This window comes from Pavona decussata, unplaced genomic scaffold (assembly GCF_977016875.1).
Source record: "Pavona decussata unplaced genomic scaffold, jaPavDecu1.1 SCAFFOLD_79, whole genome shotgun sequence".
In the NCBI taxonomy this organism is placed as follows: Eukaryota; Metazoa; Cnidaria; class Anthozoa; order Scleractinia; family Agariciidae; genus Pavona; species Pavona decussata.
Window position 1 is genome coordinate 681956 of NW_028145497.1, and position 20545 is coordinate 702500.

The window sequence follows — 20545 nt, forward strand, 5'->3', positions numbered from 1 at the left end:
TGGGACTTAAAGATACCACTAAACCAACCATCAATTTGCTTTAAGTCGGTAGTCGTCATAAGACGTGTTAATACTCCTTGCGTTCCGTTCGTTGAATCGCTTTCTTTGTTTCCCGGTTTTTCACTCGTATTTCTTCTATTAAACCGGGAATAAAAAACATCGATTAAATGGCGTTAACTCAGAAAAAGACACACACACTCAAACGCCATAAAATGCGACTTTTTCATTGAGAATGTTCAGGTATAACTGTGTTATTGAATCTATCACTAGCGCTCCTCTATCAAACCCTATATTTGCAGCCATGTTTGGATCGCCTGTGGCTCTCGTACGTAGGAACGGGACCTCGATTTTCATTATGGTTTCTCAACTGTGGTATTTTTCGCGCCGAAATGATCATGTGGTTGATCAGTTGCAATTTTTGTAAATGGCTGAACGTTCTCGGGAATAAAAGCCAAAACAGATTCATACGGTATATTGAAAACGCTTTAATCATGGCTCACAGCTTTGCATTAATCTCACGAGTCTCCCGCACTTGGCCGTCACTTATCACATAGACCTTATCATTATTTAAGACGCCACCTCGGCGGATGGCAAACGTTACAGGAATTCAGTCCGTTGAAAAAAACAAACAAGCGCACAGAACGTTTATTGGAAACTAGAAAAGAATGTACAGGGGCACCCAAAGGAATATTTCAGGAAAATATCTGTTCGGATGGAGGGTTCCCTAAAAAATTTCGAAAGTTTTCGCCTAGCGATCTCCTAGACTTTTCGAGGTTTTTCGAAAAACCATCAAGTTTCCCTAGAATTTTTGGAAATGATGTGCACACGTTTTATAACATTGTAACGTTAGTCCTTTCTAAATTGTTGTTGTCATTTTCCATTCAATTTTTTTCTTCTTGTTTATACTTTTTATTTTATTTTATTTTTTCATTTTTTCATTTTATTTTGTCATCCGCATTTTGTCATCCGCATTTTCGCATCCTCCATCCGCATCCGCCATCCGCAGCCATCCGGTCTGTGTTTTACAGATACCCATAAGAACATGCGTTCTATTTTTATGACTCCCCCGAAACAAGATGAACAATTTTTTCGTGCCATGATCTCAAGTGAGTGATTATGGTGACCATGTTGCCGATGCTACACGATGCTATTATTCCAGCTATTATGCTATTATTCCAGGACGGCAAAATTAGCAATTGTGGCTTCCTCAACCTAAATTTTGAATTTCGCGCGGCTGCTCTCCTCAAATTACAAGAGTGAAATATAATTGTACTCGTGAAAACACCCATCAAGTTAATTCGCTTAACGAAGTCTGTAAACATTGATTATTGACTAAATAAAACGTTAAACACTTTGACCTAGAAATGGCATCTAATTAACGGAAAAAAATACGTAAGCTAGTCCGGGCCCAGCTGAGGAAATGACTGTATTTCCGCTACTCCTTAAAGCTCCTCAAATAAATACATACACAACAGCAACCCACAAATCTTATGGCTGGTTGCCATGTAGTGCTCGGTAGTTAATTCCATGTTTGGATCTGCTTTGATTCATCAAGAGAGTAAATTACTTGGCGCCTTTATTCTGGTGTTATTCACACAGCATCAAGGCGACTAGCGCTATTAAAGCAATTATCCAAGAAAGTGAAGCTTAAAATAACATTAATCATATGTAACCGGCAACCATTTTATAGCGTAGCTACACCTTTTATTTACTTAAAAGTGAAAAAAAGTGTAGTAGCTGATCGTTTTGACAACAGAGCGTTCAATAATAACACAAACAACCTACAATTCACACAGCCAAGAAATGATCTGACGTGTTTTTTTTTTTTGTTTGTTTTTCATCATTTTTCGCGTTACGTGCTTGTTCATACTAATTTCATAGCTATTTTTCACTCGTGATCAGGAGACGTCGTTATCGCTGAAAAGACGTCAGAAGGAGGAACGTCTTGTACGAGCACCTAAGGCTTTCTTTAGCCTGAGTGTCTCCGAATAGAGCCCTAAATAGATCGGCAGTAGTAGCGATCATATGGTTATCGAAACAGAATGTTGTTCATTAGAGTGAAATTACTCTGATCAATCATAACAGACGCAATGACCCATCACAATTCGAAGCAAATACATGTAATCGGCGCCGAAAAATCGTGCTCGAGCAACGCACGATTTGTTTAGTATGACTTCTTATTGGTTAGTAAAACAATACCACTAAAGCAAACGACACTCAGTTGAAGCTAATTAAAAACTGCTCTATATAACCAGTACAGACAACCAAAATCTAAAAAAAATTACACCATCAATATTATTTTAAAAATCGTTTGCATCTATAAAACAGTTAAAATTGATTTGATAGCCACAGTTAAAGAGTACATATAAACTTGCATTCAAGTTATGGTTTGCACTGACAAATGTCATAAACTGATTGTGTTCTCTATGAAAAGTTAGCACTGATTTACCCAAGGTCAGAAATAGATAAAAGAATAAGGCTATTAAAGAAAAAGCGCTTGGGTGGAAACAAGGATATATTATTCCCCACAGTGTCACCATAGCTATATACCCACTACAAAAGTAATAACGGCTACATTCACCCGATTTTTTTTCCTTTCGGAGAGCCTTGCTCTAAGTTGCTGTTTATCCGCAGGAAGTAATGCAGCGTGTGATTGATAACGATTAATAATAAATGTTCTGGAAATGTATGAGTAGGTAAAGACCTGCTTATCCAGCACCAAAACCTCAGGTTTTTAATAATACCTGTTCTTACGACGCGGGTAATGTCTGTTCAAGAGACTGATCGGATTGCCCATCCGCATTTTTAATCATTCGTTGCCATCATTTGGATCCTGTTGTTGAGGAAATAAATTTCGGAATACAAAGAAAACTGAACATTAATTTTAGACGATTACGTAAAGAAATTGTACATGAAAATAGTATAAAATTGAAGTGAAAATAGATTAGCTGCTATGGATAAGTTAAAGTGTTAGATCAGAGAAACCTGAGAGATTTCCGACCATGCTAAGAAATGAAGTTATTTCCGCGTCACGTTTACCCGTATGTTACTATCGTAATTGTTTGTAAAGTTGTAAGTGAGAAACGTCCGTACCGCTGAAATGAGATCAGAGGTGTTGTGTGGCTTTATTAATATTATCTTCCGTGAGAACAAGTACCCTTGAATAAAGGAGTTGTTTATAGACAGGAAGTCGAACGATGCAGGATTGAACAGTGCTAAAATTAGACGCTTTACAAAGGAAAAATGTTGCTACAGGCTCGATGAGCTATTTTATTTTCCCTGGTATCACGGCAACCTGTGCTTTTGTTTTAGTATTACGTCATTTAAAGCCATTAGCGGCTTAGGAATCAATGTTGTGTTGTGTCTTTTTTTAGACAAAACATTGATTCCCAGTCGACCATCACGTAGGACAGTTGTATCTGAGAGTGATAAAACTGACAACCTGAAATGCACTGGCTGGTATATATAAAAAATGTTTGTGCAGTTTGCGAAGCCTGGAAGCGAAGTTCTGTACATAGTTTTACATTTCGTTTTTTTCCTATGCCAGTTTCATAGTTGTTTATTCGTTCACTGGCTGTGAGTATATTTCAACACGTCGGTGAAATCTGGAGCCCATTTTACACGGCGGTGAAACTGAGAGGTTTATAAGTGGGAATAACTAGTCACACCACCTGATTTTTTCCTTTCGGAGAGCCTTGCAGTAAGTTGCTGTTTATATGCAGGAAGTAATGATGTAACGACTAATAATAAATGTTCTGGCTATGGCCATTCAAAGAACAGTTGTTCAAAGTGACAAGATTCAGACGGAAAGTAAACGCCATGCGACAGTGCTGCGGGTACAGAAAGAGGAAACGAAAACAAGAAATAAAGGTTAATTCTTTATTGAATTTTTGAGAACTTATTTTGTTCTTCGATGTTCGCCCAATTGCTACCACATGCTAACTGAAAGTGATAGTCGCCAATTACACGCAATACTTCATGAAATCTCAAGTTTATGCATCCTTAATGATGTCCTAAAGAGGGCATTTACACATATTTACGTAGCTTTACAGTTGCGTGAACAACTATTTCATGTCATGAAAACGGTAAAGAGACTATAAGCTGCTACTGAAGCGCAATCTCTGCCCTTGTCGTAAAAACTCGCAAAAAAAAAACCAGTTTGTCTGGGCTTGCTGTGGCATTACGAGGAATAAATCACGTCGGGATTTCGTTTTGACATTAATTAATTTACCGAGCGCTATTTAGAGGAGTTAAATTAGTTTAGGATGACAAAGCGCCCCTGTTTCCACGAACAATTTTTCAAGTCGCTTAGCGAGTAACAAACGGAAATCTCGTGAAAACAGTTGCTTTTTCAACTCGCTTAAACAAACTTCAATGCAATTGTCATTAAATTGAAGACACCAAACCAGGTAGGTTAAGCGACTCGGCAATTAATTTCCGCCAACGAGAAGGAACTTGCGGTCATTTATCCGATAAGGCTAAATAAATAAACATGCGTTCTATTTTTATGACTCCCCCGAAACAAGATGAACAGTGTTCCGCGCCATGATCTCAAATGAGCGATTATGGTGACCATGTTGCCGGATGCTACACATTTAAGACCGTATATTATTCCAGCACGGCAAAATTAGCAATTGTGGCTTCGTCAACCGGAATTTTGAATTTCGCTCGGCTGCTCTCCTCAAATTACAAGAGTGAATCAAATATAATCGTACTCGTGAAAACACCCATCGAGTTAAGTCGCTTAACGAAGTCTGTAAACATTGATTATTGACTAAATAATGGCCGGTTGCTATGTAGAACTCGGTAGTTAATTCCATGTTTGGATCTGCTTTGATTCAGTGATGGAGTAAATTACTTGGCGCCTTTATTCTGGTATAATTAACACAGCATCAAGGCGACTGGCACTATTAAAGCAATTATCCAAGGAAGTGAAGCTTAAAATAACATTAATCATATGTAACCGGCAACCATTTCATAGCGTAGCTACACCTTTTATTTGCTTAATAGTGAAAAAATGTGTAGTAGCTGATCGTTTTGACAGCAGAGCGTTCAATATTAACACAAACAACCTAAAATTCAAACAGCTAAGAAATGATCTGACGTTTTTTGTGTTGGTTTGTTTGTTTTCCAGCTTTTTTCGCGTTACGTGCTTGCTCATACTAATTTCATAGCTATTTTTCACTCGTGATCAAGTGATGTCGTTGTCGCTGAAAAGAGGTCATAAGGGATCGTCGGCTTTCATTACTATCGCCGAATAGAACCCTAAATAGATCGGAAGTAGTAGCGATCATATGGTTATCGAAATAGAGTGTTGTTCATTAGAGTGAAATTACTCTGATCAATCATAACAGACGCAATGACCCATCACAATTCGAAGCAAATACATGTAATCGGCGCCAAGCGCAGAAAAATCGCGCTCCTGCAACGCACGATTGGTTTTGTATGACTTCTTATTGGTTGAGAAAATGGTGCGAATTTTGCTAACCTATCACAGTGCCTAGTAAAACAATACCACCCAAGCACACGACACTCAGTTGAAGCTAATTAAAAACTGCTCTTTAACCAGTACAGACAACCAAATTAAAAAACAAAAAAATTACAACGTCAGTATTATTTCAAAAATCGTTTGCATCTATAAACAGTTAAAATTGATTTGATAACCACAATTAAAGAGTACATATAAACTTACATTTTATTTATTTTTTGCACTGACAAATGTCATTAATTAAACTGATTGTGTTGTTAATTATTTAAGTCGAGGCTACCATTTACACCCTATGAAAAGTTAGCACTGATTTACCCAGGCTCAGAAACAGATAAAAGAATAAGGCTATCAAAGAAAAACCGCTTGGGTGGAAACAAGGATATATCATTCCCCACAGTGTCACCAAAGCTATGTTATACCCACTACAAAAGTAGTAACGGCTATATTCAGCTACTCGCTATGGTGTTGTCATCATGAATAAGGCATACTTTCGAGACTGTGTTGTGCCGTTATTGGTTCACTGTAATAAGCTCTTTGGTATTAAAGTGGTTGAACACCTTACTCCTAACTGAATCAAACGGAACTGACGAAAATGCATTGCCTACTCCTAAAATATACGTTTAATGAGAACAGGATTGATATCTAAAGTAGGAACGTGATATTTACAAAGCTAACAAATCATTTTTTTTTCCTTGTCGCTGAAGTCTTTATGCTAATGTTACGATGATTGGTATGACAGCGGTCAGGAAAGTCTACAACTCCAAGAATAGGTTAATTTATGCATCGTCTTACCAGCTATTGTGTTGTGTTTGCTCAATAAGCACTTATTGTTATGAGAAACTGAGACAAGGTTAAACCTTACAGACCGTGTTGAAGTTGACAATGGAAAACCACAGGAAATAAACGAGTCTAACACAAAAATAGATTGTGTGGGAACAAGGAAGTACAAATATATATTTGTACAAATAGCTCTGTTTTGCTACCATAGGGATATATGTTAGAACTTGCTCGTAATATCGAATATTTTGTTTTCACTTTTAAATGAACAATTACTTTAGCATTACTTAAAAGATTAATTGTAAAAATGTGATTACATATCTCTTATCTGGTTAATGGTCTTCGGATAAAGCGTGTGGAAAACAGTGCTATTGAAAAGTAAGCCTTTTAGGAAAAGTCAGGAAGAAAGTATCTGAAACACAACCGAGACCTCGATAGGGCAGTAATCAGCGAATAAACCAACTTCATGGCTCACCTCACATTTAATTTGCATAACTTTGGAAAGAAAAGATACAAATAAGTAAATAACAGTCAGGAGTCTTCATTCGTTCGAGGAAGTGGACTATGAACATAAAGTAGCTATCTCAACGCCACAGGAAGAGAAGAGAAAACATTTTTGGGTACGCACAATGTAACTTCTGTTTACTTAGGAGTTCAAACTAGTAGCAGTCGTCTCTCTTTTGGTTATCTTCTTCTCCTAAAAATTGCAACCCACCTATTTTAATCGATTTCTTTTTACAATTTCATTCACCAGGTAACTATTTTATATCATGAGACTACATCTTTTCTATCTGTCATTTTCTGTCAAGTTAAAGTTGGTTTCGCTCGGCATTGTCCCACTCCAAAGTCATCACAGTTAAGCGTAAATTGCATTTTCTATAGGGTTGATTCGCTTTTAAGAGTAGATCTGCTTCTTCCTTTTTTTTCTTTTTTTTTGTTTTGGTTTGATTTGTTTTCCTTTATTTTTATTATTTATTTATTTTTGGCGCAGATGCCAATTTGGTTGCACTTTCCCATTATTCGTTGCTTTGCGAGACTACCCTAACTCTCGTGACCTTTTCTTCCTCTCTAATATAGTTCCCAAGTCAAAGGGACAGAGCATCCTATGATGATACATCTACTTTGCTTTGGCGAATTGCTTGTATTGGTTGTCTTCTCTGCCTCGTCAGAGGGATCCGATCCATGCCTTAACTATAACACAATAGATGACCCATATCGAAGCACTGGATATGTCCCAGGGCAAGATGATCCCATGATTTGCGATTCCGATCTAAAAACTGGATGGTACCGCTTTATAAACGAAGTTGGAGGAATGATGCCTGAAAAAAAGATAAACGGCCCTCGATGCGGAACAGTTGCACCGATATGGATGAAGGGCAGACACCCGAACTCTACAGCGGGTGGCATTGTCTCTGCAACCGCTTGCATCAACCACAAAAATCTATTTGGCGGCTGCTTGTCTATGTCGATGAAAGTCAAGATGTGCGATGACTCCTTCTATATTTATTATCTCAAGGCATCATACGGCTGCCACATGGCCTACTGTGCAGGTTGTTAGACATTTTACTTTTGCTAAAGTATCCAGCCTAAATAGAGAGGTAGAAAGTGGTTTAAAACTGATAAATTATTTTCTTAAAACTACATTGATTTCTTTGAGGCAATTTTGATGATTGCTGTCAAGCGAGATTAGGGAAAAAATCTACTTTAGCTATTGTAGTTCCATAGTGTGCTCACTTGTTAGAAAGAAAGTCATTGACGGGTAGAAAACATGCTGTCTCATGTTATAAAATAGTTTTAAAGAGAAATCGATTAATTATAACTGACTGACAAAATTATTCATCAATAATTTTGCGTTCTCAACAGGAACGAAACGACCGTGTCCAAGGGGTCAGAATGGTCTACATCCAAATTGCACAGGTAAATGCACTGTACTTTGAGTTTGTGAAATGAACCTGTCCAAGCGGCTTCCGGAAGAAAAATTTCTCGTTTATTCCGATGGGCATACATTTTAACGCATCCGAATGGAGTTTTCGTTTCCTGTTGGTCTGCCAACCTCTTCTTTTTATTTATTTGTTGAATCCGATAGTCGTTGCCTCCTTTAGTTCCAGTGCCTTCTGAAGTTTTTGGTTAATAGATCTGAAACCTACATTGAGCAAAAAATATTGAATAAAATATGGAACAACTGCGTTTTTAGGCTCCTTGTTTGCCGGCCGTGTGATGTGGCTGTCACAAGCAGAGCCTTTTGTTCTCCCGATCAAAATCGACTGTTTCAAAAACTATGGGATGACCTAAACTCAACATAGGATCCGTGACAGCTTATCGATCCGATCATTTTGGGTATCGCCAGACGAATTTTGAAACCTGATGGAAGTGAAACTGACAAACAAGCAAAGTTTAAATGGAGATAACATAACTAAAGCAAAGTAAATCAAACAAACCGAATTAAATTGGGACAAGTCAAAACGCTTTGTTCGTATGCATCACTGGCGAGGCACTGTTAATTAAGATTTGCCATTACCTTTTAACTCCTACTCCTTTATAAAAATTCGGTAGAATAGCGGGCCATTTTCAAGAGTTGGCGTGAACAGCCTTTAAGAGTGGCTTCTATCAATGATCATTGCTGCCGATAGGCAGCCTAGCCATCAACGGTTCAACGGTTTTGTTCGACCCATCGTTCGCATTAAGAAACAGCCAATCAGAAATTCTGTTTTATGGCGCAGCCAATTCTACCCAATCAGCAGCTGTCTTATAAGAAAAATTGACATGTGCTTGCTCAGCGGAAAAGCGCATGTACTCGCAGGAAAATACACAACGAGTGAAGGTTTTGCTGTTTACAGGTAAGTTTTAGCACTTTTTACTGATCTATTATGATTAGTTCTGTTCGAGGAAGCATTCATCAAGGTCATGAAGCTTTCAGTGAGCATTCTAGAGGCCGACAGTGTGCATTTATGTCACTTGCAGCTTTGCTTTTCAATCGATCGAATCTGGTCGATTTATGGACACAAACAAATGTCGCTGACATCTTATGTCGTGGAGATCGCATGTATTTACATGCACTAACCAATAAAATGGTACCTGATGCCAATACTCTTTCAATAGAGGAGTTGCTGGAGGTGGCAACCTCGCAGAACAATGTTGAGTACTGTTGAAACTACAACAAATTTTATCAAGGGAGCATTGATCGCTCCTTTTGTGGTGATGGGCCATTTTTCTCACTGAAGCAGGTTTTGATTAATGCATTTTCGGATAGTTTAAATGCAATGTTAGTGCTTGATGGTTATGTGATGGCTGTTATTACAAAATCAGATTTTTTGAACCTATTTGATTCACATGCACGAAATTCGCTGGGAATTCCTGATGAAAATGGAACTGCTGCTGTTTTAAAGTTTTCTGAATTAGATGAATTTCAAAATCATGTAGAAACTTTAGGACATTGTGTGAATGTTAGGATATTGAAATTGCATCTGTCTATATGCATGCTGATGTTTGTGCAGCTCAATTATCTGAACAAAGTCATATTAATGGTGTAGAAACAATTACTGAATTGTCCATAAGTGGTAAAAAACGTGATGAACAAAAACAGGCAACACTTGCTAAACGAAGGGAAACTTACCAAAAGAAAAGAGCATACGAAACTTAAGCGCAAAGACGTGCAAAACGTGCTAAAGAAAGAGAGAATTATGAAAAGAGAAAAGCATTAGACACTGATGAGCAAAGACAAGCTAGACATGCCAAAAAAAAAATTATCGAAAAAGAAAAGCAGCGGAGCCTGATAAACAAAGAGACGCTAAGCTTGCGAAAAGAAGAGAAAACTATCAAAAGAGGAAAGCATTTCGGCAGACACTTCCTATTCACGAGCAAGCTACATATGACTCAAACGAATGTGACTTGAGATCTAGCACAAGTATTACTGGTAAGAATAAAAAAAGAAAAGCATCAGAGCCTGATAAACAAAGAGACGCTGAGCTTGCGAAAAGAAGAGAAAACTATCAAAAGAGAAAAGCATTTCGGCAGACACTTCCTATTCATGAACAAGCTACATATGACTCAAACGAATGTGACTTGAGATCTAGCACAAATATTACTGATAAGAATCACTATTTAAGAGAATTTGATGCAGATAAGAATGGTGAACTACATATGCTACAATGGGCAAAAGTCAATATGTCTAGATTTCATGAATCTCTGAAATAATCTACTCTTCAGTGCACAATTTGCAGAGAAGCTTGGCCTCTGAAAGCAACCAAAAGATCGCACACCAATTATGTGTGTTTGAGATGTACAAGGGATAAAAAATGCCCAAAGGCATTTTTAAGTGAAAATACATTGACTCCCTCAAAAGTTCCTCCACGACTTCAGGGCTTGACTCAAACTGAATAAATGTTAATTGCTCGTGCTTTACCTATACTGAGAGTGTGCATAAAACAAGGTGGGCAAAGAGGTTACTCTGGACACTGTATTAATCTACCTCAATACATTAAAGAACTTGCATCTTCTTTACCGAGATATCCTAAAGACATAGCTCTTATTGTTGTGAAGGTCAAAGGTAGAAACACACATTTAAAGATGGGAAAGTGAGAAAAGAAAAGGTTCAAAATGCCTTACAGTGGCTTATTGAGAATAATCCCCACTATGCTGGGGTAGACATAAATTTGGAAGCTCTAAATTCTCTGCCTGAAAATCGTGTGCCAGCAGATATCCTAACTGTTGACACTGATTCTGAAGTTTTCTCGGATGAGAATGCTAAGCCTGACTTGACGTCAGAACCATGTAGTTTAAATTCTGACAAAGATCTTGTTTATAATAGCTCATCTGAAATGAGTAGTTTTTTTACCCGTTGGACAACAAGAACAACAAGAAATGGAAGCTATAAGAAAGCGGTTGTTTGCGGAAGAGCCTATTCAGTGGCCTACTGTTAGTAATGAGCCATTGAATGAATATCAAACACCATCTCTAGCCACTGTGGCATTTTCTACATTATTCCCTGATGTTAAAGGGGATCTTACTAATTAGGCACTCTTGAGAGATCTTCCTCTCCACGAGAGAATTAAGCATCTATTAAAGTTTGCTGAAAATATTGATGGTAAATGGGTATATCGTTTTGCCAGTCATCCCAGATTTTCATATTGTGCTTTTAACACCGGCTTTTAAGAAAGAAAACACTTGAACAGACTGGGATATTTTTAAAGCAGAACCCTGGTGAAGCACATGTGACTGTTGATGAATTGCGCAACATGGCTGAAAATAGTGACACCATTGTATTCATGTCAAAAATATCACGATATGTGGCCAATATTGTAGGCACTGATGCATACTGGTATAAAATTAGAGAAGATCTCAAAGCAATAACAAATCATGTTGGAGCACCAACATTGTTCTTTACCTTTTTATCAGTTGATATGCATTGGCCAGAATTTCATGATTTGTTTCAAATGACTACCCGCAATACTAGCAGTGAAGAAAGGCGGCAAAATGTTATTAATAATCCACACATTGTGGATTGGTTTTTCACCCAGAGATTAGAAAGCTTTGTGAAACATTGGCTGTATTAAACCATAGATGCAACATTTTCATGAAGATTGCTGACAATAGAACTGAAATGCAAAGACTTGCTTTCAATATTGTGAACTCCCATTTTACAAATTATTTTTCTGAACAACAGCCGTTACATCTGATTATTATTGGTCTTGCTGGTACTGGCAAGAGTTACCACATAAATGCTATCCGAAATCTCCTGCGGGAGAAATGTCAAGTGTCTGCAACGACTGGAAGAGCCTCCTACAATGTAGGTGGTGTGACAATACACTCCTTGCTAAAATTACCTGTTGGCTCAAGAGGTTGTAAAGATCTCTCTGGTCAAGCATTATGCAGGTTACAGGAAAACCTAAATGGAATTGATTACATTCTTATTGATGAATACTCAATGCTTGGTCAAGCTACCTTTGGCTGGATTGATAAACGCTGTAAACAAGCAACCGGAAGTCATGATAAGATTCTTGGTGTAAAGTCAATGATATTGATTGGTGACCCAGGTCAGCTACCACCAGTAGCTGATAAGCCACTATATCATTCAAAACCATCTAGAGATGTTGGAGACCAAGGCTACCAAGCATACGGCATGTTTGACAAGGTAGTCAAACTTACGGTTTACCAACGGGTACAAAGCACAGGCCTCGAGCAAGTGCAGTTCAGAGAATTATTGTCACAACTTTGCAAGGGACAGTCCACTGTTCAGGACTGGACATTACTGCTTACCAGACAGCTATCAAATTGCTCCAATATTAACGAATTTGAATATGCCACAAGGTTATTTTATAGTAATGAACAAGTTTCTAATTATAACCATGACCAGCTAAATAAACTTCAGCACCCTGTTGCTTCCATCAGTGCTAGACATTCATCTTCTTTTGCTGAGAATGCCAGCTCAGATGACATGTATGGACTAGAACCAGTAGTATTTATAGCAAAAGCAGCGAAAGTCATGTTGACTATGAATTTATATGGTGACATGTTGGTCTCTGCAATGGAGCAACAGGGACAGTACGTCATATCATTTATGACAATTGTCATCGCCCACCAAACTTACCTCTTGCTGTTATTGTTCAATTCGATAACTATAGAGGTCCTGCTTTCATAGATTCTCACCCTTCATGTGTTCCCATATGCCCTGTAACAGTGTCGTTACAGTCAGGAAATAGTTTACATGAGAGGCAACAACCACCACTTAGACTTGCTTGGGCTCTAATAATTCACGAGAGTCAAGGAATCACACTAGTAAAAGCTTGGATAGATATTGGTAAAACCGAAAAATCACCTGGCATAACTTATGTTGCACTTAGCAGAGTTCAAAATCTGTCATCTTGTGTTATCATGTCTTTTGAAAGATTATCCACTTTGAAGTCATCTACAGACTTAACATTCCGACTACAAGAGGAAGAAAGGCTAGACTATTTGGCACAAACAACAGCCATTGCATTTAATCATTGAATGAACTTAATATTTTAATTCCGTTATTAACTTGATAAGAAGTTATTAATAGGTGTTTTTCAACAAAAAAAAAAAAAATGATAATATTTACCACTACAAATAAACAGACATGTAAACACATCCAAAATGTGTAATGACAATAAAGTAATAACAGTTATCAGTATTTTTCATCATATATATAATACACAACTTGTGTGAGTTTTCAAACACCTCCGTCGTTTCTTGTCCTGTACAGACTACAGTCAGGACTATAGCAATGGACCAGAAAAACCCTGAAGCAACAACTAGTGAATGTTAGCCAGGAAAAATTATATAAAATAACAACACACTTTATAGTAACAATTAAATAGATTCATTTCATCGTTTAAAGTATATATGTTTTATTTTTAGCAAGAAAACAAAAAACATTTCTAGGTGTAAACTAACAGTTGTCAATCTTGCTATCCAACATTCCAGATTGTTTCATTCCGTACTTAATTCAAATGAATTTACCAGCACCCAATGTCAATATTTTAATTCTCTTCACCAATTTTTTCACATGCTTTCCTTCAAACCGAATATTTCTACCCGCACACACTAAAAATATTTTAACCGGCCCATACTTTCACCTCCATACACACACCCATTTTTATCTACATACATGTATATAGAGGATTTCTCCACACACTTAAAATAGATCCAATTAAACTAATGTTATTTTTTTTTTCACATTGCAGACAAGCCAGATCAAATAATTGGCTACATTCACAATGTATCTCCCATAAAACAAGGCAACTTCTCCGACTTCCAAGTCCAGTCAAAAGATAAATACTTGCGAGGAGTCTGCTTTGCCCCTGCCAAGAGAGATTTTTTCCAGCCTGTACAAGATGGTTGTAGCCCTGTGAAGATCAAAAGGTTTCGCGTGGATCAAAAGAGCAACACAGATGACTTGCTCATGAGTAGTAATGTCGAAGTCCAACAGCTTCCAACATCACCATTTCCAAAAGTTGACATCCCGAGCACCTTCGACCTAGGAATGCTGGAAACTATTGCTGCAGGTCAACTGATGACAGTCAAAGCAAAGGTTACTGCTTTACTACAACCGAAAACAGTTGAAACAAGTAATGGAACTTTGAAAATGCTAGAAGGGCAAATTGTAGACACAAAAGGCTACTCTAAGATAGTATTCTGGGAGAAATTTTGTGAACAAAGACAAGAAGGCATATGCATAACGTACATTTTCCAAAATGTGCAAGTAAGAAAAAGATGCCATTACTAAGCAACTGTATATAAATACTGTCAAAAGTGGCACTGTAGTTAAGCAAACAGAGCCTCATACCGAAATTTTAGCTTTAGCACCAACATTAACTGACGATTCTAACACTGCAACTGTAGTAGGATCTGTAGCAGGTGTGATTTCAACATCCACTTATGTAACTTGTATGTATAGGTAATCACATGATTCCGAGTGCAATTTGGAATAAATAAGCACGAGTAAAATTTTAAAAGACTAACAAAATTGCACGAGCCCGCAGGGCGAGTTCAATTTGTGGTCTTTTAAAATTTTCAAAGTGCTTATTTATTCCAAATTGCACGAGAAAAATCATGTGATTACTTGTTAATAATGTACATACAGAAATTTCAAATGAGCTTTTGTTTATTTCTTATCCGTCAGCTAATGCTTCGCCTACATGTCTTTGATTGGTTTCAAAAATGACAAGCTTGATTGACATGCATGTTCATACATACGGAAAACATGCTAAAAATACCATCACTCTAAAAAGAGCAAGTTTCCAAGCCACAAAGCATAATTTTAAGTCAATGTTAAAAGAATAAAAGAAGTCTGAAGTCAATCACCGTCCTCGGCATGTTTTCGAACTGACTGGATTTCAGGAGCCGGGGCTTTGCAGACAGTCCATACTGGCGTGTTTTAGTTTGGTTCTTAATGAATTCAACGTTTGTTTTCGTCCAAGCCGACATGGAAATCTTCAACATAATGCTCTACGCCAAAAATATTGAGTCAGGAGCTACCAAACCGTTTGTACCAGGACTTGTGCTTCAAAGCGTTTTGCTTTTCCACAGCTTATTTACAGGTAATTCAGTGTTTGTCAGACTTCCAAGACTTGTTCGGCCGCTTGACTTTAAGCTAACCTTGTTGTCGCAGTAGTCGAGCTTTACCTTCAAGAACTTGCTTCGAACCTTTTTACTCTCGGTTTCTAATTGTGGAGTATTTGTAACCTTACCTTCTTAGGTAACGTTCAATTGCAGTGCGAAGACTGCCATGCTCGTATAGTCTTTCCCGTCTTCTTTACGTACTGTTGCGTGGAAATCCTCGAGAATTTTGTTGACTGCCTCCGGTTCATAGTTTTCAATATTTTGGTCGTAGCCCTTTTACAAGTGCTGTCCAAGACCTCCAAACTTTTAGCCCGTTGTTTGTGCTTTGTTGAGTTTCTTTGCATTTTCCTTTAAACTTCGAATTAAAATGCTGTTACTCTCTTCAAACCTGTTCACCATTTTGTTTCGAGGCAGCCGATTTGCAAATTTGCGTACCTGTCAATCATTTTAATTTCACCTTTGTTGCACTAATTTCAACTTTCTGCACTCAATTTCACATCTCTGCACTACATTTAGTATAAATTGAGCCGCTCTCCACCAATCAGATTGCAGAAATGTTTGTATGTACATTATTAGAAATGTAACAAGAAGATAGAAAATCATGACAACTCATCAGACGTTATAACATGTCACAATTGTAACATGCAACAGATGACAACCTTCTGTCCCACGCAGTACAGTATTACGCTCAACTATTTTTCTCACCACACCAAAGGAGAAGTTGTCTCTTATCCTTTTTAACAAAGTTATCTCACAGTTGTTTTCCACAGAAGGTGTAAGTGATCCTTCTAAGGATGAGTTTGTAAAGCTCTTACTAAGTTTAAAGGACATAGTGGTAACTTACAACAAACATTCCAAAGTGGTCACTAACATTATCAGGCCACGTATTTAGTATATTTCGTTGTTATCTCACAGTTGTTTTCCTGTTATTTTGCAAATAAAATATGTTACATTTTTGTTGAAATTCTCATTGTCCTATTTGCACCCAAAAGCACCTTTAACGGCAGCACTCCCTTCTCAATGAATACTGCTAGTATTTAATCTGGATTTAGTTAAACAAGTCGAAAGATTTATTTCTTTCGTTTTTCGCTCAATGACGTGCATGGTTTCCGTGTTTGGGGGAAAAGAAATACCCCCAAATTCGGTTCTAAAAACTTAGCTAAACTGCCTACGGCGTCTCAAACCTAGAGCACGCGAACTGAATAAATGCCCGTGGCTAGTATAGAAGTGGCACCGGTACCCTTTATTTAAATGGCATTTTCAGCTTCTAATCCTCGACCGATTTAGGTATTTTTGATTGGTTACAAAATGAATCTTTAAATTATCAAAATGTGTATATCTAGGGCAAGAAAAATAGAGAAGTTTTTGTGATTTCAGCTTTTGTATTTAAGGATAAGGCAATTTCTTCATGAAGCGAGAATGCATGTTTTGTTGTTGTTGGTGGTGTTGTTTTGTTTGTTTGTTTGTTTTTGTGGGTTTCTTTGCAGTTATGCTTAATAAGTTCCCAGACTTCAAGGATAACTGCTGTATTATGGCTTGACTGTTTTGTAAGATGTATTTTTTCCGTTAGTTACACAGTGACATATCTATCATTTATTCCCCTGCTGCTGCTTTTTTTTTTCTTTTGGATTCCCCACCAAACTCAAACTCTACTTGAGGAGTGAAGATTATTTTGGAATTCTCAATTGCTATACGGATCGAAAGACAACTCTGACTCCGAGGACGAGCCAGGCATAATCTTAACGCGTATTTTTGACAACGAGTAGACGTCAACAACCCCGCTCGAAACAGACTCTAAAGAGCGAGCAATACTTTGGCACGGCATAGAAAATCGAAGATTCAATCAAGTTCAAAATGTTTTAAGAGGAAATATTTCGAATACCAGAAATATTTATTTAAGCTGCCCACTTCAGTATGAGCAAGAACGCACAACTTGAGATACAGAATGCAAAAAATAAGCAAATTAGCCTTTACAACTGTTTAGGTTCAGAGAACTTTGTCCTCATTAAAAGTACTTTTTTTCCCTTAATTCACTGAGGATTATTTTAAACCATTTTGCTTAAGGTAGGTCATAATTTCACTTCCCAGTACTCATAGTTGGATGGAACATTTCTACCACTCTTTCAAAACCTACTTTAGGGTGGCTCTGAACTCTTCCTACTAACCATAACGTGTTTACCTTAAAGGATTTTTTATGCCACTATTATATATAGTATTGACTGATAAAGTGTAGTAGTAACAGTCCATCAAATTATAAGTGCTGTGATGTACTGGAGACTGTTGTTACCCACCTTATAATTAAAAACAAAAAACAAAAAACAAAAAACAAAAAAAAAACATAGAGCTGCTGACAGAGAATTCGGTGACATTGCATGTCTGGCAAGCGTAAGCTTAGTACTTTTTTAATTAATTTAACTGTAGCATGTTCTTGATGAATTACACGAAGTTAGCGTATACGTATGCGCGATGTGTTTTTTTTTTTTTTTCTAAAATAGCAAAGTTGGCTCAACACATTGGGACAAGTCCATCCTTCAAAAAGATGTTGAGATTTCTATCCCCGATTTTGGCTCCTGTTATAAGTCATAGTTTCTTGCTTTCCTTCGTAATGCGTATAACTGTTGGTGTTGTTGTTGTTGTTGTTGTCGTCGTCGTTTTTAATGAAGTCACACAATTACACTAAATTGGTTTGTTTCATACCTCACTACATCAAATCTTTCGTTTGCTTGCTTTTGTTTTTGTAGTCCTGACAAGAATGGATTTCCCGTTTGCTAAGGTACCAACTCCAAATGTCACTTACCTCAATGACAGTGAAGTAGAAATTACTCTCAAGTGCGATTTTGATGTTCCTCCTGGGAAAAACGTTTCCTTCGAAATTCAATGGTTTATAAACGGCAAAGGATTAAGCCCTGCCTCCTGTGATGATCCGCGTACTAGTAACTGTGGACAGTTGGAGAAAAGCGAGTACAAACTAGGAGACCAGGTATTGATATTTTTCCCTTCTTCAAATGCTGAAAGAAATGTTGGAAATCTTCACAACTGAAGATTTCCAAAATACTAAAATTCAATATCGTGTGCTAAATGCGTGTACCTCGATGCCAATTATTTTTTTTTTTCTAAGAAATAGTAAAATGTAGGGAAAATAAAAAATGAAACTTTTCCATTGATTGCGTTTTTGATTTTTAAAAAATTGAGAGTGTCTGTCCTTCGAAAAATAGCGTTTTACAAATTGAATTTCCAGGTTTGAAAACTAAAACGAAAACTGAATGAAATAATTATTTTTTTGTTCTGATTAATTTTTCATTTTTTACAACATTGAAGGAAAGAAATTGAAAACCAGTTTTCAATTAGAAGAAAAAAACGGAAATATGGAATTTCCCATTCATTTTTTTTAATTTTCCAAAGAAAAAGGAACAACAACAATAATAATAATAATAATGATAATAATAATAATAATAATAATAATAATAATAATAATAATACGTGTAATAAAGTGGCTAAGGCCGTTAAACAGTGCTCAATACACTTTTTAAGTGTAGAGCTTTGAATAAGAAGATATAACGAAGAGACAAAATTCTCTGTTACTCCGAGTTTCGTGCTCACGCACTCATCAGACAGTATTTCAGAAATACCGTCTGATGAGTGCGTGAGCACGAAACTCGGGGTAACAGAGAATTTTGTCTCTTCGTTATATCTTCTTAATAATAATAATAATAATAATAATAATAATAATAATAATGATAATGATAATGATAATGATAATGATAATGATAATGATAATGATAATGATAATGATAATGATAATGATAATGATAATGATAATGATAATGATAATGATAATGATAATGATAATGATAATGATAATGATAATGATAATGATAATGATAATGATAATGATAATGATAATGATAATGATAATGATAATGATAATGATAATGATAATGATAATGATAATGATAATAATAATAATTCGGAAAAAAGAAATCCGAGTGCTCCTATCAGGAGTCGAACCTAAGACCTTCCGATTACTCACTAGTTCGGATGCATCCGAACTAGTAAGTAATCGGAAATGTTAACTAAATGTTTTGCTCATATTTTCCTTTGAGTACTGATGTCACTGATTGCATACCTCAGAGGTTGATCTTATGGTAGTGTAGATTCGTCTCCAAGGAGAGTGGCAGCTGCCGCTAAACACTTAATGTTGGTAGGTCACTTGGATGTGCAGGTTTAGTTGGATTGGATAATGAAATATCATATGGCCGAACGCAGAATACACTCATACACACTAGTAAGGGTTAGGCATCGATCTCTGCATCATTAACGGTTACATTGTAACATCGGTTAAAAAATTGCAATTATTACTATCACAGGCCTATAATTTGCATTTTCTGTTGTCTGTTTTCACTACAAAATATTCCTTGTCATCCCTGCCGCACTTGAGTTGTGATTTTATATCATCTTCCTTATGGTGGTCTTCAGCTGAGTGTCATAAACAATTATATTTTGCTTTTGTTATGCTTTACTTCGCCTAACTTTTTTTTGATGGGAAAAAATCACACCAATTTCATACATAAAAAACACGAAAACGGAAGGCAATTTTCGTATGCTTGACGCGTAGGACAACTGTTGCTGCCTCATATAGAGAAGCCTGGAAGCATAATGCAACCAAATTAAATTGCTTATTGGTGATGCAAACTACAGAAGTGTATTTGCTACGAGTTCAGGTTGGCTGTTCATTTGATTAGCAGTTATATGTTCAAACGATTTTCTTGGATGGGAATAAAACCCTCTGCGATACCGGTGCAATGCTTAAACCACCTCACAACTATGAAGCAAACTGGGAGTTGTCATTGCGTTGATTCCAGCGTAATATACTCATGAAAGATGACTGCATGAGAAAGAATAAGAAAATTCATATACGTGAACTGCGGAATAAAGATTAAAAAGATAAAAGATCGTCCCAGTTATATACATAATTGGTATAAATCTACTAGCGTTGTATCACGAATGATGTTTTCTTATTGGCTACGCTACTCACTATCTATTCTGTTGTACATAGTGAGTAGAGTGAAAAGCTTGAGACTGTGCGATAGTCAACAAAATGGCAACCGCTTCTCTGCTCTTAGAAGTATATTTGAAGAAGATTTGGATAATTTATTAGTCGAGGCAATTCCAGTAAAAACAAAAATTGTAATCAAATAT

General features: G+C 36.8%; 2 protein-coding genes and 2 pseudogenes across 3 annotated transcripts in view; all 4 read left to right on the forward strand.

The window, feature by feature from the left end:
* Window positions 1–6762: 6762 nt before the first annotated feature.
* The window catches only part of LOC146476145 (von Willebrand factor D and EGF domain-containing protein-like), a gene marked incomplete at its 3' end in the record, with an annotated part of 26139 nt that continues 12356 nt past the window's right edge, over window positions 6763–20545 (forward strand). The window contains exons 1-4 of the mRNA XM_085114976.1: window positions 6763–6885; window positions 7343–7815; window positions 8129–8182; window positions 18088–18326. Coding sequence (XP_084971102.1) covers window positions 7371–7815; window positions 8129–8182; window positions 18088–18326 — 738 coding nt within the window. The remainder of the gene's footprint in view (window positions 6886–7342; window positions 7816–8128; window positions 8183–18087; window positions 18327–20545) is intronic.
* LOC146476146 (uncharacterized) lies at window positions 9054–16238 on the forward strand (annotated as a pseudogene). Its single transcript, XR_014865708.1, has 4 exons — window positions 9054–9102; window positions 13969–14671; window positions 15483–15487; window positions 15923–16238. The product of XR_014865708.1 is annotated as an uncharacterized LOC146476146 (transcript).
* On the forward strand, window positions 9550–11817 carry LOC146476147 (uncharacterized; annotated as a pseudogene).
* On the forward strand, window positions 11865–13252 carry LOC146476148 (ATP-dependent DNA helicase PIF1-like). Its single transcript, XM_085114971.1, is given in 2 exon segments — window positions 11865–12764; window positions 12767–13252. Coding segments are annotated over 2 exon segments (1386 nt in total).